Genomic DNA, 13,640 nt, shown 5'->3' on the forward strand with positions numbered 1-13,640 from the left:
AGTTTTGAAGTAAGATCCCTACGCTTTTCCTGGGAAAGAGTTACTATTAAGAAATATCTAAGACAGCTTTGAGATCGGCAGAATCAGTGGCTGGGGATGAGCAAGAATTGAAGCCAGGGACGTTGTGTCCACAGCACCAAGCATGGGGCCTGCAGCCTGGTTTGTGGTTGACAAATGGAGTGTGAATGAGTGAGTGAAGATTCCTTCGTGGAGGGTATGAGGATGAGGTTACAATGGTGGATGGGTGTTGACCAGTCGTGGGGTTGGAAACACAATAAAGGAGATGAGGACCTGGCGCCCCCCCCCCCCATGTGGCTGTGCTGGGTAGTGGGGTAAAGGACTGGCAGTGCCCCCTTGATGAGACAGTCTCGTTATTTTCCTTAGTCTGATACCCTACCTTCCTGCCCCCAGCCACACCAGCTGGGTCACACCACCGTAGCACACAGCTGTACTAACACTTCCTTACGGGCTAACAATATCTTTTGAAAGCCAGCTGGAACTACCATAAATTAAGTAAAAAGACAAGTGACAGGGAGTTCCCTGGTGTCCCAGTGGTTAGGACTCTGAACTTCCAATGCCAGGGCCTGGGTTCAATCCCTGGTCAGGGAATTAGGATCCTGCAAACCTCGCGCTGTGGCCAAAAAAAAAAAAAAGACAAGTGACAAGCTGGGAAGATATTTGCAACTTATATCACGGAGAGAGGACTAATTTCTCTAATTTACAAAGAGCCACCACAAACCAGTAAAAAAGAATCCCAGACCTAATAAAAATGGGCAAAAGATATGATCTGATAGTACACACAAAAGCAAATATGGATGAAATTCAGCATGTAAAAGGATGTTCCACCTTCCTCATTATATGACAAATGCAAGATAAAAGTATACTGAAAAACCATTTTTTACCTATAATATTGGCAAAGATCACAAAGTGATCACAAACTGTGAGAACTCACAGTATCAATGAAGATGCAGGGAATGGACACTCTCAAACATTTCTGATGAGAATATAAATTGTTATAACCTTTATAGAGGGTAATTTGGCAATGTTTATCAAAATTACTGATGCACATAATTTTTGCCCCAGCAATTCCATGTCTATAAATTTATCCAGCGGATAGATTTCTATATTGGGAAATGAGGGACATACAAAGTCAGTGACTAGTCTTATTTATAATAGCTAAAGATTGGAAGCCACCATTCATCAGCAGGGCACAGGTTAAAGAAACCCTGGGATACCTGTTAGCTGGAACAAGGGTTGGCAACTTTTTCTGTAAAGGGCCAGATAGTAAATGTTTTAGGCTTAGCAGGCCATAAGGTCTCTGCTGCAGCTATTCAGCTCTGCTGGTGTAATGCAAATGCAGCCATAGACAATGTGTAAATGATCAGCATGGCTATGTTCTAATAAACCTTTATTTGTGAAAAACAGGCAGCAGGTCAGACTTGGCTTGTGGGCCATAGTTTGCTGCCCCCTGTGGTACAATATTGTGCAGCTAAAAAGCAATATGTTCTGAATGCTACTATTTGTGTTAAAAGAGAAAAGATATACATAGTTTCTTGTACATGCATAAAATGTCTCTGAAAGGGCACACAGGAAAAGGAAAACATTGACTGACCCTACAACAAAGACTGGGTGGCTGGGACATGGGTGGGATGACACTTTTCACTGTATATCATTTTGTACATTTTGAATTTTGAACCAAGTGAAGGTATTAGATATTAAAATGCATAAATAAAAAAAGAAATAAAAGCAAGCTGGGGCCCTTTTGCAAAACTCGCTCTGTGACGTATTTTGAGGTTTAGAAATGCTAGGTGACTCATCTTCAGTGCTTGCTGTGAGCGCACCAGGAGGAATAAACCAGTGCTTATTTCACAGAAGAGCCATTGAGATTATAGCCAACTCATCAACACACAGGGACCCCTAGATTACAGATGCTCTCAGCATTCTGCTCTCTCAAAGGAACTCTTCCAGTTGGCTATCGTGGCAGGACCATATTAGGCCATCTTGGAGCCTAGAGCAAGTGACAGTTGAGTGCCAGAAATCCATTTAATCTAATTTCACATATCCTAGAAAATACTGAATCTTCTTGGTAAAAGCAAGCAAAGAAAAGGCATAGACACAGCAGCCTGTATAAAGTATTTGCCCTCACAGAGCAAGTTATTGTTTGTGAATATGGATGACATGGTGACATGTTATCCAAGGCTTCTAGTCTCTCATGGGTAGATCTAGACCTATGCTGTCCAGTATGGTAGCCACTAGCCACATGTAGATATTTATGTAAGAAGTCATAAACATTAAATAACATTAAGAATTCAGTTTCTCAGGTGTATCAGGCACATTTCCAGCACTCAGTAACCACACATGGCTGAGCTGCCACACTGGACTCTGCACAGATTACAGAACAGCCCTATCACTGCGGAGACTTCCATCAGAGGGCACTGCTCCAGCCCACGTCTGGTGCCTCCTGCAGCTCTAAGACTATCAATAACCAGGAACCTCGCAATTCGTTTCCATCTCTTCACCTCTCTTCATTCTTAACCATCTCCACAATCTGTCATCCTGACTGTTTGAGGCATGATGGTTACAGCTCAGATAAAGTTTCTGACCACAAATACCTTAAACTGATCTGAGGGAAGTGTGACCTACTGTCAGGGCAGGGAGCATGGGAGCAATCTATTTGCTGTGGAGTTCCTGGCCCCGAGGGACTCATAGGAGCTGCCACCCACCCCCCTCCAGCTCACGCTGGTGATTGAATAAGCCTTTGGTTTCTGTGCACGTCACCCAGCTGCAGTGAACAAGGGACAGAGATTTGGCTTCTGAGAATTGAGGGGAGGGCCTCCAGTCTCATCAAGGGGAAACTGAAGTGGGGTAGGTCAACCTTTCGAACCATAAGCAGCCTGATTCAGAAACTTTGGGAGCCCTTAGCCTGCAGGGTGGCCCCGTTTCCAGGAGGACCGCACACTGTAAGGAAAAGGTCAGTTGGAAGAAACATGGGATTATATGTATCATGATGGACTGACACGGACATGGAAGACTACAACTGCGTCATATTTTTGAAAGTGTCTTTTTGGCTACCTGGAACTTCATTTTCCTGTTGATGATATGATGCCTGAAATGCTTGCATTTGTGAAAGAAAAACTTAGTAGAAACAGCCAGGCTGCAGGGAAACTAGAAGCTGCCGGCTCTCCCTCCTCCTTCCTTCCCTCCCTTCCTTCCTTCCTGGTAGCAGAAAACACATCTGTGAAATGGGAATAACAAGAGTTCCTGCTTCTGAGGCTGTTGTGAGAATTAAATGAGCAGAAAGGATGTCAGAGGCCTAGCCAGCACAAATGGCCTCACATGGTTATCAGTTTTATGTTTTAATTCTAGGTCTTCTAACAATGACTGACAGATGATTTCGATGTACCCATAAGTTCTGCAAAAGTTTTAGGAAAGAAGGGCACTGAGAAATCTTAATCTAGCCAATGTCGGTGTACAGCATACTTGCACTCAGGATTCTCTTTTTTGTTTGTCGCTCTACAGAGTGGAAATGTCTCAGCACGTGAATCCAGGAAACAGGTGAATAATAGTGACCCTCCAGTATTCCCCAAGGTGGTCTTTTTAAGGTCTGTCAGTTGCAGACTGGACAGTGTGGTCCATGGCTAGCCAGGAGGTGTGGAGGGTGGTATGGCATGCTGCTGGAGGTTCTTGAAGTATCCCCAAATACCCTGAGCTGGGTAACCGCATCAAACAGAAAAGAAAGGGCCAGACTTTAAAACACTCTGGAAATTCTCTGGACCAACCTGATCCCCCAGTCACTGAATCATGCAACCTGAGAAGCTCCAAAGACTGGACCACTGAGGTTCCCGACATCTGTAACACCGTGGCTGGAGAGAACCTAGTGTTATAAGCTTTTACTGATTAAGAAATAAAAAGAGTTGGCAGGAAAGTGATAGCAGATGCTGATGGCATCCACCTTGACTCCTTGGGCCATAACATGTTACTTCTCCCCAGCTTCCTTCCCACTGTCAGATTCTGCACCTCTCCCTGGGAGCTCTCTCTGAAGTCTTTGAAAGGTCACTCTGCTAGCAGATGGCAGATGACTGAGGGGAGTGGGTATTACTACCCCATCTTCCTCGCCTCTCTCCTCTCCTGTACTCTGCACTGTTCCCTAGGCCCCCATGGGGATGCTCCAGTCTCCCCCAGTGGAAGCTGGTTGGATAACGTGCTCTTTGTGTGTTGGCTTCTCTACTTGCGGCAACTTCCAAAGAAACCACCTACACTTCAATATTTGTCTCAGGATCAGTTTCTGGAGGAACTTAAATGAAGACAAATTAATCAAGTCAATTAATTTTTAGCCTCTCCAGGCTGAGAGGTAATTAAATACATGTCTGTATTCTCTCTGCAAAATGTTTAGAAAGCAGTGTGTGCTAAACCATTTCACATTTGTGCTTTGCAGCCAAGAAACCTACAAGAGATGTTCAGGCTGGACAAAAGTCAGCCAGCCCCCGAGGGCATGACGGCAATTGACAAAACTATTTATTGGAGGACTTCTGGCGGTCAGCTCTGATCTCTGTTGATGATTAGAGGAATTCACTCATTCTGCAAATATTTTCTGAGCTCCGCCTCTCTGCAAGAGGCCCAGGGAGCATCGGCCAAACTGAAACAAGTACTGTCTGTTTTCTCTGAGATGCAGCTTTCAGATTACTCTATTAAAAAAACACTAATGAATCTGTTCAGAATTAATGTTTGAATGACTGTTGGTCTGGTGATGATTCTCAAGAGGGTGAGGGGTGAATAATAATGAAGTTTTTTTTTCTTTTTCACACTATGCAGGATTAATTTCTGTTAATTATAATGCCCCTCCACCCTTTCCCAAAGAGATAATCACTATTGTGTGATGTAGACCCCAGGAGGGTTGGGACAGAAACAAGTCTGCAAATTCCTGGGCCACTGTGATTTAGCTTTGGAAGCAGAGCCAAGGAGAAGTGACAGCCTAATGCAGAGAAAAAAATCCCTGGATCAAGAGCCAGGAGAGCTGAACTGTGGTGTTCCAACCAGCTGTGCGACTCCAGGACATCAACTGCCCTCTCTGGGTCTCAGTTTCCTCACCTCTAAAATGAGGGAATGGGACTGATGGTCTCTAGGGTCATTAATTATAAATATTCATGAGTCCCCTAAGAAGCAATGGACCCAAACCATATCTATCCTTTGGTTTCACTTTCTCTTTGTGTGGTTTTGCCTCTCACTGGTTATGGGGGCTGTATTTCATGGAGTTACTAGGCACTATTTGCCGTGGAAATTGTTTGTAGTGACCTGGCCCAAGGATTTGAAGGTTAGAAAGAAGAGCTTTTGAAAAGGGGTAGGGGGTGGAGAATTGGAGAGTGGAAGATGTTTTCTGGGCTGGAGAACATTGGGGGATCCAGACTTGTGAAGACCCTGCGGGGAAGTTTCCTGTTGATACTTGGGGGGGGGGGGGGGCAGGGCTTGAGGAGGGCTAGGAGAAGAAAGGTCCTCCTGGTTTTCTTTTGGGAGTTTTATCAACTCCTGTGGTTCCCAAACTTGACTGTGTATTAGAATCATCAGTGAGCTTAAAAACCATGAAGTCCCTCTCCTCCTTCTGATTTAATTGGTCTTGGGCCTGGGTGTTTTTGAAAGTGCACTGAAATAATTTTGTTTTGCAGTCAGGACTGAGACCCACTCAATGGTCCCCGAGAAATCAGGAGCAGCCCTCTTGCCTTCTTTCAAATTCTACTTTATTTTTCCCATTTCCTTCATGCTTTCCTTCCTCTTCTGCTCTTTCAATCCTCTGCCTCAGAATTCCAGAATCATGAATGGGTGGGAGAAAGGGAAGGGAAGAACAAACCCTGTGCATTCTATTTTCTGGTTAATTCCTTTCTTATTTATGAGGTTTAATAAAAGATGCTTTCCCTCCATGAATATAATTCATACTACTTAAAAAAAACTTAAGAAAAACTCGGAAACAAGAAAGAAAAAACATCACAACATGAAATGGGTCCCACACTTAAAGACAACCACTGCTAATGCACTGCTAACTGCTAAACCTTTATAGTTTAGAGTTTTCTTTCTGATTCTTTTTTTAAGGGAGACCTTTTCTTCACAGATTTATTAAGGTATAATTGAAGTACAATAAACCATGTTCTGACCTTTTCTTGATGCCTAGTTTCTTTGTTTGAATGCTTTACCTACTGTGTATAGCAGGGGTTGGCAACTGCAGCCCGAAGGTCAAATCCAGCCCACCTCCTGTTTCTGTAAATAAAGTTTTATTGGAACACAGCCATGCTCACTGGTTACCTTCTGTCCGCAGCTGCTTTCACACCACAGTGGCAGAGCTGAGTATTTCAACAGAGACCATCTTGCCCAGGAAGCCTCAATATTTACTATCTTGTCCTTTACAGAACAAGTTTGCTGACCCCTGGTACATACCATTCTGTACTCTCTTTTTTCTCCCCATTTTATCTTATTGCCTGAGCAGTTCCCATATTGCTATAAATGCTTCATAAATATCATTTCTAATAACTGCCTGATATTTTATTGCATGGTTAGGCTGTGGCTTAGTCTTTCTCCTGTTATTAAATATTTATCCTGTTTTCTTCCCAATTTTTTTCACCCTTATAATAATAAAGGCTTCAGTGGGTATATTTGGATGTACACTTTATCTGTATTTTCAGTTATAACTTTAGGATGGAGTCTAGATTATTCAAGTGGTAGGCAGGAGCATTTTATGATTCTTGGTACATGTCATCAAATCCCTTCCTCAAAGATGTCACATGGGTTTGTGCTCCCCAACAACTCAGGAGAGCACCCACATTTCCACATGCTTGCCAGCACTATTACCATTTTAAACTTTTTCTGCATTTAGACAGGTAAACAAAAAGCTTTGTTTTAAATTGCATTTCTTTTCTGTCTAACGAGATTGAAATGGTTGCTTTTCTTCTTTTGCATGTCGGCTGCTACTCATCTTTGCTTGGCCTCCTTCTGCACAGGGCAGAGTGAACATGCTGGTCCTGCCTCTTACCTTAGCTTGGAGCAAGGCTCCCGCTTCCGCCCGCTTCTTTTCCACATCTCTCTCCCAGTGAATTCTGATCGTCTCAAGGATGTCATCCAGCCCAGTGCCAATGGGAACATCCAATTGTTCCAGCTCAGACCCTGCCAGCTGTTTGTATAGCATTTTCACATCCTGAAAATGACAACATATACCTCAGTGAGTTCCAGAGGAGAAAGAAAAGACACAGAATTCTAGCCAGCCGAAGCCCAGCTCCGTGGGCAATACTTTGCTTCTCATTTTGCTGCTGCCAAACATGGCGCTTCACAAAGACAGGCAAAGTCCCTGGTCCTCTTCCCAGCATGGGCGCTATATTCTCTTCTCCCCAGGATGCATTTCTTAGGCTACTCTTCACAAACCCATGCCCACCCAAAGCAAAAATCAAAATAAATAAATAACAAAATAACAACACAGAGTAAGCAATAACAGCAAGATGAAATTTATGAATTTCATCAAGTCAGAGGGGGCGGAAAGAGATTTAAAGATAACTGCGGAGTTTTTAAAGCGTTACCTTTGGAGAGTGGTGACAAACTATGGAGCTAAGGACAGGAGGAAGTGGGCTTATTGATTCCTGGTTAGCTTACAGTTGGACAAAAGAAGGAACTTCCCAATGTGAACATGGTTAAATGGGTTTTGACTTTTTCCAACTGCAAGCACTTTTTGGATCTTGGATGTTTGGACCTTGACTGGTGTGAGGTGGTTTAGAATCACTGCAGTTCTGCAGGACACGGGACCACATCACCACAGGCAGTCCCCTTCAGTCCTGTCACTCAACGATCCGACCTAATTTCATTGAGTGTGACTAAACCACAGCCTGGGTCTACTCTTGGAGTTATTTTGTTTGTCCAGTACAGTGTTGAAAAAAAAGTCTGAACTAGAAAGCTTAGGGGATGCTCCCTCCGATTCAACACACGTCCCATCACTCACTACTGCTTGGACCTGCTACCTCCCCATTTATGTACCGGCCTGGTCCCTGAAGCCATTTGAGTTTGAAACTCAGGGTAACCTCACCCACTACAAGAAGTTGGAAATATTTTACTGGCATTTTGCCTGCAGCCCTGGGCAAGTGACGCGGAACGTCACCTGTGTTGTGAAGCTCAGCCAGACAGAGGAGTGCCCCCACCTACCTCTTCATAGCTCCTTGACAGAAAACCAAGTTCTTCTTTCAGGCTTTCTATTTGACTCTCCAGATCCTTTTTTGTCGAATTTGCTTCATCAATGACTTTGTACAGAGAGTTAATTTCCTCTTCTGCCGCCTTTCGAAACGGCTGCTCATTTTCATATCTGTAGGTAAAGGAACTCAATCAGCAGAGCTGGGTGACCCCAAAGAAAAATAATCAGATTATAAATGTGACCAACAGATCAATTATGGATACTTAGGCAATGAATGTTAAAAGTCACTGTTCCAATGGGTTTGAGGACACTGTTAATGCAATTGCTGCCTGTTGACTTATTAAAATGAAAGCGATTGCAGCCAACTTCTGATAACAGGGCACCTGGATTAATTAGGTGCCATCCTCATGGGGCACTGGAAGCACAGAGCTCTAGGGAAACTTCTCCAAGAGGGCAGATCCAGGTAAGGGGACCAGTGTTGTCATCATTATGCTGATCTGTCATCCTTTTCACCTGGGGATCCTTTAACGAACATTACTGAGAATCTGCTAAGTCCCAGGCTGTGTGCTGGTGATCCCCAAATGAAGAACGTGCATAGTTCCTCTCCCAAAAAGCCCAGGTAAAATTTCAGGACCGTGGCTGCAAACCCAAATGCCTTCAGGGACCAAGTGGGGAAAGTAGATGAGGGATGAGGGCCAGGTCTGGGCAACAGCAAGAGGTGGGGATTGACACGCGTAGGACAGCACATGCTTCACCTAAAGGGGCGCTGCTGCCCAGCCCTCCCCATCACTGCAGCGTGGGAAGGGGTATGCCCTTCTCTTGAGAAACCAGAAACCTGGATTTGCATGCGAAATACGCAAAAACACACAGGCACACATATACACGCAGACACAAGCCTGAAACTGCCCCCTCTGCATTGTTTCAATCTCTGGTTTGCACAGGGCCTTTTTTCTAACAACTACCCAACATCTTTGGCAGTTTCTCCCAGTGGCACTCCTTTCTTCCATGGCCTTCCACTCAGCCAAATTTCACACCTTCCCTTCATCCATCCACAGAAGGGAGAAATCTCACACCTCTCATTTCAGAAAGCCTCTTAAAGTCTTAGAATTTTAAAGCATTTTCGTGTTCAACTATCCAAACTCCTGCCTGGTGACAATCCCTTGATGTCATTGTTGATAGGTGATCATGCAGGCTCTGCTTCAATACTTCCAGCGACGGGGACCTCATCATCTCCCAAGGCCATCATGCCATTTTTGGACAGCTCTAACTATTGCAAATTGCTTCCTTCAAGAGCTTTAGTCTCTATTCTTGAAAGAGTCTAAGTTCCACCCAGTGGAACACCCAAAGTCAGTCTAATCCTTCCACTGGCAGCCCTACAAATATTTGGAGACACTCTCTTATGTCACTCTCTTGTCCCCCATCTCCATCCCCTACACCCCTCCAAGCCTTTTTGTCCTCAGGTTAAGCATTCCTACTTCCTTCCTCCATTTTTCATGTAAATGGGTTTTCATATTCATCATTATCGAGGGCAGGGACTATGACCCTTTCATTTTTGTTTTTGAAGCAGCAGGTTTAAGATATATTTTTGGAATGACTTGAAATGCTCCAATTGGTCTGTGTCCTTCTTAAAATGTGATAAAGAGAATGAAATGCAAAACTCCAGATGTTACCTGATTACTTCAGGGTCTTGTGGGACTGTCTGCTCCTTTGTTTAAACCCTTTAATTCTATTCATCAAGGATCCTAAGATTTGTATTGTGGGTTTTTGTTTGTATGTTTGTTCATTTCATTTTGATTAGCTGTATTTGCTGCTAACTAATATTGAGTCTCCTGCCAAGTAGACGCCCTGAACATTTTTCACAACAGCTACTTTCAGCCCAATTTCCCTGTCCTCCTGGGTGCAACTGGTATTTGAACCCAGGAATAGGAGTTTATGTTTATCCTCTTTCAGTGTCATTGGTCCATTGTTCCAGTGTATTGGGATCAGAACCGTGATTCTGTCATTCTACTCTTCACCACCCCAACTGGCTTTGTATCATCTGCCATTTTGCCACACCTGCTTTCAAGCACCTTGCAGTTAAAAATAGTAAATGAAGGGACTGAGGACAGAGTCCTGTGGCATACCACCAGAGACTTCCCTCAGAGTTGGATTTCTACATTTGAATCAGCACTTGGGAGCTGGTTTCTGAAGCGTTTTTCTGTGCTCTATATGTGGAATTAGATTTTCTACCCAAATTTATTCTTTTTGAAGGATTGCATTCTTATTAACATTTAGTTCTTTTGGAAACAAGTCCTATCCTTCCAGCTGAAATGGAAACTCTCTCATACAACGGGGATTAGTCTCTTTTGACCCAAGCTGGAAGAATCCCCCGCGTGCCTCTGGAGTCCTATTTTGCTCACCTCTCCAGCGAGCCTGGTGCCTTTCAGCACATGATCCATTCAGCATTACTGGAGGTTCTGGTCTCCTACAGACCGTTTTCTTGGCAGTCCTCCGAGGGATAACTCTGTGATATCCCCCAAGGCTGCTGTTACACTTTTAGCATTTTTTTCACTGCCTCATTTTGAATGGTGCTTCAGTTAGAACCCCTGGGTGCTCATGACACCCAGAGCTGTCTTGCCTTGACCTGCAGGCCACTCTAACACAACATTGTCTACGGCATCCCATCACTTCTGCTTGGCTGCTCCACCATCAGCTCAACTCAGCTTCCTCAAAACCAAACTTATTATCAAACCCTGAATTTTAGGTAAGCGTTCCCTCCCCAATTTTCTATTTCATTCAAAGAATCACCTTCTAAATTACCTAAGTTCAAAGTCTGGAACTTACCTTTAACCTTCTCTTTTCAGGCTGTCTGTGTAGATAATTTTCAAATCCAGCCGGTTAGTTCTTCAACCCACCCCTCAAGTCTGCCCATTGCTAGCATTGAATGGCAGGACAAAGGTATGTATGAATGAATAAACAACTGAATGAATGAATTCATGCCAAAAGGACTAAATGAATGAATGAGTGAAAAACATTTCAGTCAGATGCTACCTTAATCACACTTAATTAAATTCTACCTTAAATTTAGTGTGAATGGTTCGATGTCTATTGGCATCTTTTTTTTTTTTAATATTTATTTATCTATTTGGTTGTGCCAGGTCTTAGTTGCGGCACATGGGATCTTTAGTTGCAGCATGCAAGATCTTTTTTAGTTGTGGCATGCGGGACCTTTTAGTTGCGGCATGTGGGATCTTTTTAGTTGTGGCATGTGGGATCTTTTAGTTGCAGCATGCAGGCTCTAGTTCCCTGACCAGGGATCGAACCTGGGCCCCCTGCATTGGGAGTGTGGAGTCTTAAACACTGGACCACCAGGGAAGTCCCAGTTGGCATCTGTCTTTAATCATGCAGAGAGTTGTCAGTGGCTGGATGATGGCTGCACTTCTTTGAGCGCCTCTGACCTTGGCTACCAGTGCTGAGCAAGACAGCAACCCTGGCTGGTTGAGAGTCTCCTTGACTCCAGAGTGGCACGAATGGAGGCCTTTTAGCAGGTGGAGATGCTTGGTCTCAAAGAAAGGAAATGACTGGGGATCTGAGGAGATGGTGGAGATTCCCTTTTTCATCACAACACCCTTCTTATTCCTAAGATAAGAATGGCCATGGGATCATGGTCTTCCCCATAGACTCTTAACTATATGCCTTTCCTCTTCATCTTTGCTAATTTAGGGAATAACAATCCCATCATCCACCCATTTGCTCAACTCCCAGGACACCTTCCCCTCAAAATATTCTCAAAATCACTGTGTTCATCCATAAAAGGGGCATCTTCATTTTGCTTCTCCATTAGGCCAGTGTTTTACAAACCCCACTCACCTGCACGATTTTGCACTAAATGTGTATTTTCTGTATCATTATTTACTTTATGTTGTTCCTTAAATTCATGTACTTAAAGAGTAAATCTTAAATCAATAAACTTTAAAAGCTCTTTATCTTAAATAAATTTTAAATTGCTACTATAAATGGTAGTACTATGGTGGAAAAACAGTTTCATGGGCCATAAACAGAAGGTAACTATAAAAATAAATATATGACTGGGACTTCCCTGGTGGCACAGTGGTTAAGAATCTGCCTGCCAATGCGGGGGACATGGGTTCGATTCCCTGTCTGGGAAGAGCCCACATGCCGCAGAGCAACTAAGCCCGTGCGCCACAACGACTGAGCCCTTGTGCCACAACTACTGAAGCCCATGCACCTAGATAGAGCCTGTGCTCCGGAACAAGAGAAGCCACCGCAATGAGAAGCCCGTGCACTGCAACAAAGAGTAGTCCCTGCTCACCACAACTAGAGAAAGCCTGTGTGCAGCAACAAACACCCATTGCAGCCAAAAAAAAATAAATAAATAGATAAATTTATAAATAAGTAAATACATGACTATTAAAATTAAAACATTTATCTTTATACCGCTTAAAATTATCTTCATCAGCCACATTATAGGAGACACTATTAGACTCCAAAGAGGTGGTTCTCAAGGCTGGATGGACATCAGGAAAGCCTGGTGAACTTTAAAAATACAGAGGCCGGGACCCACCCCCCATTAATGTCTGTGGGGCTGTGCACTGGCAGTTTTAAGTGCCCAGGTAACTCTCATATGCAGCCAGGATTGAGAAGCATTGCTCCAAACCAGTAGTTCTCAAAATTTGGTCCCAGGGCCAGCAGGATGAGCATCATTGGGAACCAGTTAGAAATGTAAGCTTTAGGGCCCGCCTGAGGCCTACTGAATCTGAAACTCTGAGGGTGGGCACAGCAATCTGCGTTTTCTATCAGTCCCTCAGGTGGTTCTGATGAACACTAGGTTTTGAGACCTCTGCTCTAAGCCAGGTGACACTGGCAAAATCTCTGAGGCTTTGGGACCTATTTGTGTCTACAAGGAGGGTTTGAGCCAGATATTCTTGGCTCTGGATTCTCCTGGGGATGCTGTTATCCCACCCAGCCTTCCATGAGGCTGGGGTGCATGCTGCAGACTCTGGGGCTGCATTACCCGAGTGGTCCAGGAGTCTGGGGCACGGAGGGACTGTCCCCTCGGCTGTGGAGCATTACCTCTCCTTAAAGTCGTCCGCGCCCGCCTGGATATTCTCCGTCTGCAGCATGAGCCGTGCGTTTTCCAGGACCGCCTCGCCCACCTAGAATGACCACACACCAAAGGACAAGGTCACTGCGGTGTCCTCCTACTTCAAACTGTGCCTCGCGCTGGGCACAGAGCCTCTGGGGCACTGAGAGCACCTTTCTCATGGCAAATATTTTTAGAATTCAAGTGTCCCTCTCTAAGAAAAGGGGGGCGAGATAGACAATGAAGCATAAAATCTGGGTGTCTTCTAAGGGCTTTTAGGTTTGGATTTTTGGAGCAAAAAGATTACTCAAGGCAGACTTGTCTGTGGCCTCTGTCACAGTGATGAGCTTTTGGCTCTCCAGTGAAATTTCTGGCTCCTTAAATGAAGTTTCACTGGCTTGA

The 13,640-nt window shown here is 44.2% G+C and overlaps 1 protein-coding gene across 1 annotated transcript in view; it reads right to left on the minus strand.

The window, feature by feature from the left end:
• BFSP2 (beaded filament structural protein 2) overlaps positions 1–13,640 on the minus strand; it is a 74,787-nt gene that overhangs the window by 13,702 nt on the left and 47,445 nt on the right. Inside the window, exons 2-4 of the mRNA XM_059921824.1 lie at positions 13,229–13,311; positions 8,170–8,326; positions 7,016–7,177 (exon numbers count right to left, since the gene is read on the minus strand). Of these exons, the coding sequence (XP_059777807.1) occupies positions 7,016–7,177; positions 8,170–8,326; positions 13,229–13,311 (402 nt within the window). The remainder of the gene's footprint in view (positions 1–7,015; positions 7,178–8,169; positions 8,327–13,228; positions 13,312–13,640) is intronic.

Source organism: Balaenoptera ricei, chromosome 4 (assembly GCF_028023285.1).
Source record: "Balaenoptera ricei isolate mBalRic1 chromosome 4, mBalRic1.hap2, whole genome shotgun sequence".
NCBI lineage: Eukaryota > Metazoa > Chordata > Mammalia > Artiodactyla > Balaenopteridae > Balaenoptera > Balaenoptera ricei.